This window comes from Phoenix dactylifera, unplaced genomic scaffold (assembly GCF_009389715.1).
Source record: "Phoenix dactylifera cultivar Barhee BC4 unplaced genomic scaffold, palm_55x_up_171113_PBpolish2nd_filt_p 001670F, whole genome shotgun sequence".
Taxonomy (NCBI): Eukaryota; Viridiplantae; Streptophyta; class Magnoliopsida; order Arecales; family Arecaceae; genus Phoenix; species Phoenix dactylifera.
This window is the reverse complement of record NW_024068969.1, coordinates 77,245-78,324: the sequence shown is the minus strand read 5'-3', so window position 1 is coordinate 78,324 and position 1,080 is coordinate 77,245. Positions and strand designations below refer to the sequence as shown.

Sequence of the window (1,080 nt, the reverse complement as noted above, 5' to 3'; positions counted from 1 at the left end):
CTGGTTTTTGCCGACGCTAAGAGAAAGTGTCGGCAAAAACAGGGATTTGCCGATGCTAATGAAAGCGTCGGCAAAAACGGATTTCCCGACGCTTTAAAGCGTCGATAAAGCCCAATCCAGTTTGCGTTTTCGCCGACGCTTTAAAGCGTCGGCAAATGTTCTTTGGCCGACGCTTTAAAGCGTCGGGATTGCTATTTTTTTTAAAAAAAATAAAAATACGAATGTAAATTATAAAGGTCAAAAAAGTTTAGTTTTTTAGTGCATCAACGGTGCCCCTATCATCATCAGAGGATAGGCCAAATGCATCAGCGAGCATATCGGGGTGCCTCGGCTTCCAATCAAGAAGGGTCCACTGCTTCTCCGCCGCCAAGAAGATGGTCGTTACAGCGGCAAGGAGCATGCTCCAGTCAGGCAATTGATTATAGAACGTTCTTGGGGCTGAAGAAGGGGCAGCTTCTTCGTCGGACTTCTGGGTTTCGGCTTTCAGGGGAACCTTGGCGCCGTTAATCTTGGGAACAGTTTGGGCCTTCACCTTCCCCTGCATAGCTGCTGAAGAGGAGGTGGGTTTGGCTACGATTCCGCGGACATCCAAACTCCCGGGGCCTTCACCGGCGGTCTTCGACGCTTTTGCTGATGCCGCGGAGGCGGCAGATGATGGGGCGGAGAAAAAGGCCGAAGCAGCAATTGAAGCAACCATGATGGGAATGTGAAAATTTCCCGAATTACTGCGATTAGCCTTTTATAGATCAGAAATCCTGCACCGAAGAAGAACCAATCCAAACTTTTGTGAGAACATATAAATTGGGGAAAGGTAAACTGACGCACATACAACTAGACTTATCATCAAACGAAATCAAAAACGAGAGAAACCATCAAGATCCGAATAATCCTTCTACCAATGATCGATTGCGAACCAGAAACACAACATTAGAAGGACCATGGCCTCAAAATCAAAAACACGATCGCGCCGATTCCAAAAAGAAATACTCCACATCCATTGAAAGAAGAGATAAAATATATGCGGGGACGCTAAAAGAGAGAAGGATGGCTCGCCTCCGAACCTTTGCTGCTCCAACAGCA

The 1,080-nt window shown here is 46.9% G+C and overlaps 1 protein-coding gene across 1 annotated transcript; it reads right to left on the bottom strand.

Moving 5' to 3' along the window:
- Positions 1-247: 247 nt before the first annotated feature.
- On the bottom strand, positions 248-697 carry LOC120108950 (palmitoyl-acyl carrier protein thioesterase, chloroplastic-like). Its single transcript, XM_039122676.1, has one exon. It carries the CDS (start codon positions 695-697, stop codon positions 248-250), a length of 450 nt encoding a protein of 149 aa, XP_038978604.1.
- Between the last annotated feature and the right edge of the window lie 383 nt (positions 698-1,080).

What these genes read in the sequence shown, in the direction of transcription:
- LOC120108950 (XM_039122676.1), bottom strand. Translation starts at nt 697, where the DNA reads ATGGTTGCTTCAATTGCTGCTTCGGCCTTTTTCTCCGCCCCATCATCT.